At 62.4% G+C, this 994-nt stretch overlaps 1 protein-coding gene across 1 annotated transcript in view; it reads right to left on the bottom strand.

Moving 5' to 3' along the window:
- Positions 1-994, bottom strand: part of PLCH2 (phospholipase C eta 2) — a 44,821-nt gene that overhangs the window by 9,426 nt on the left and 34,401 nt on the right. Inside the window, exon 5 of the mRNA XM_015569690.1 lies at positions 860-980. Within this exon, the coding sequence (XP_015425176.1) occupies positions 860-980 (121 nt within the window). The remainder of the gene's footprint in view (positions 1-859; positions 981-994) is intronic.

Here is a 994-nt window from a genome sequence, read left to right as displayed (position 1 = left end):
TCCGCCTGAGATGCCCTCCCCTGCAATCCAGGGGCCAGCACACTCCCCGCCCCCTCTCCCGGCCCCTCTCCCCTCCCACCAGCCTCCGTGGCCTAGACTCGGAGGTAACGCTAAGGGCACCGGGAGGCGGCCGCTATTCCAGAAATGAAACGGGATTTTGTCAACAGTGTCTGTGGCCGCCGCTGAGTGACAGCGAACGGAGTCTGGACACAGGGCTGGGCTAATTAGTGCGGAGACGCGTGGCTGCGGGCTCTGACAGTCCCCGTGCGCACGCGTGTACATGTGTGTGTGTGTGTACATGTGTGTGCCTGAACACATGCATATGTGTACATGTGTGCATGTGTATGCGTGCGTGCGTGCGTGCGTGTGCATGAGTGCGCGCACGTGTGTGCGTGTGCACCACCCACACAGCCCCACCCGCACGCAGGCCTCTCTCCGGGCCCCTCCCGGCCCAGCCCATCCTCAGCCAGAGACCCAGGAGCAGCCGCTCAGCCGCTCCAACCTCAGCCCGGAAAGGGGTGGGCAGGGCGGGGCAGGGGCGGGAGGAGCCTTCGAGGCCCACCCCCAGGGCCAGTCTCTGCCACTCACTCCTTCTTCTTGTTATTATTTTTGGTTAATCCTCACCCGAGGATATTTCCATTGATTTTAGAGAGAGTGGAAGAGAGAGGGGAAGACAGAGAAACATGGATGTGAGAGAAACACATCAATGGGCTGCCTCCCGCCAGAGCCTCGTCCAGGGCCTGGGCCGGGGAGGAGCCTGCACCCCAGGTACGTGCCCTTGACCGGAATCGAACCCGGGACCCTTCAGTCTGCAGGCCGGCGCTCTACCCACTGAGCCACACCAGCCGGGGCCACTCACTCATTCTTGGCGAAGGCATATCTATTGATGGTCTCAATGACGTCTTTGAAGAGGATCTTGGAGGTCAGGGTGTAGCCGTGGTGCACGATGGGCTCCCCGTCGGGCCCGTCCCAGCAGTCCACTGCGGGCAGGAGG

This window comes from Myotis davidii, unplaced genomic scaffold (genome assembly GCF_000327345.1).
Source record: "Myotis davidii unplaced genomic scaffold, ASM32734v1 scaffold586, whole genome shotgun sequence".
Classification (NCBI taxonomy): domain Eukaryota; kingdom Metazoa; phylum Chordata; class Mammalia; order Chiroptera; family Vespertilionidae; genus Myotis; species Myotis davidii.
This window is presented reverse-complemented; position numbering and strand designations above follow the sequence as displayed.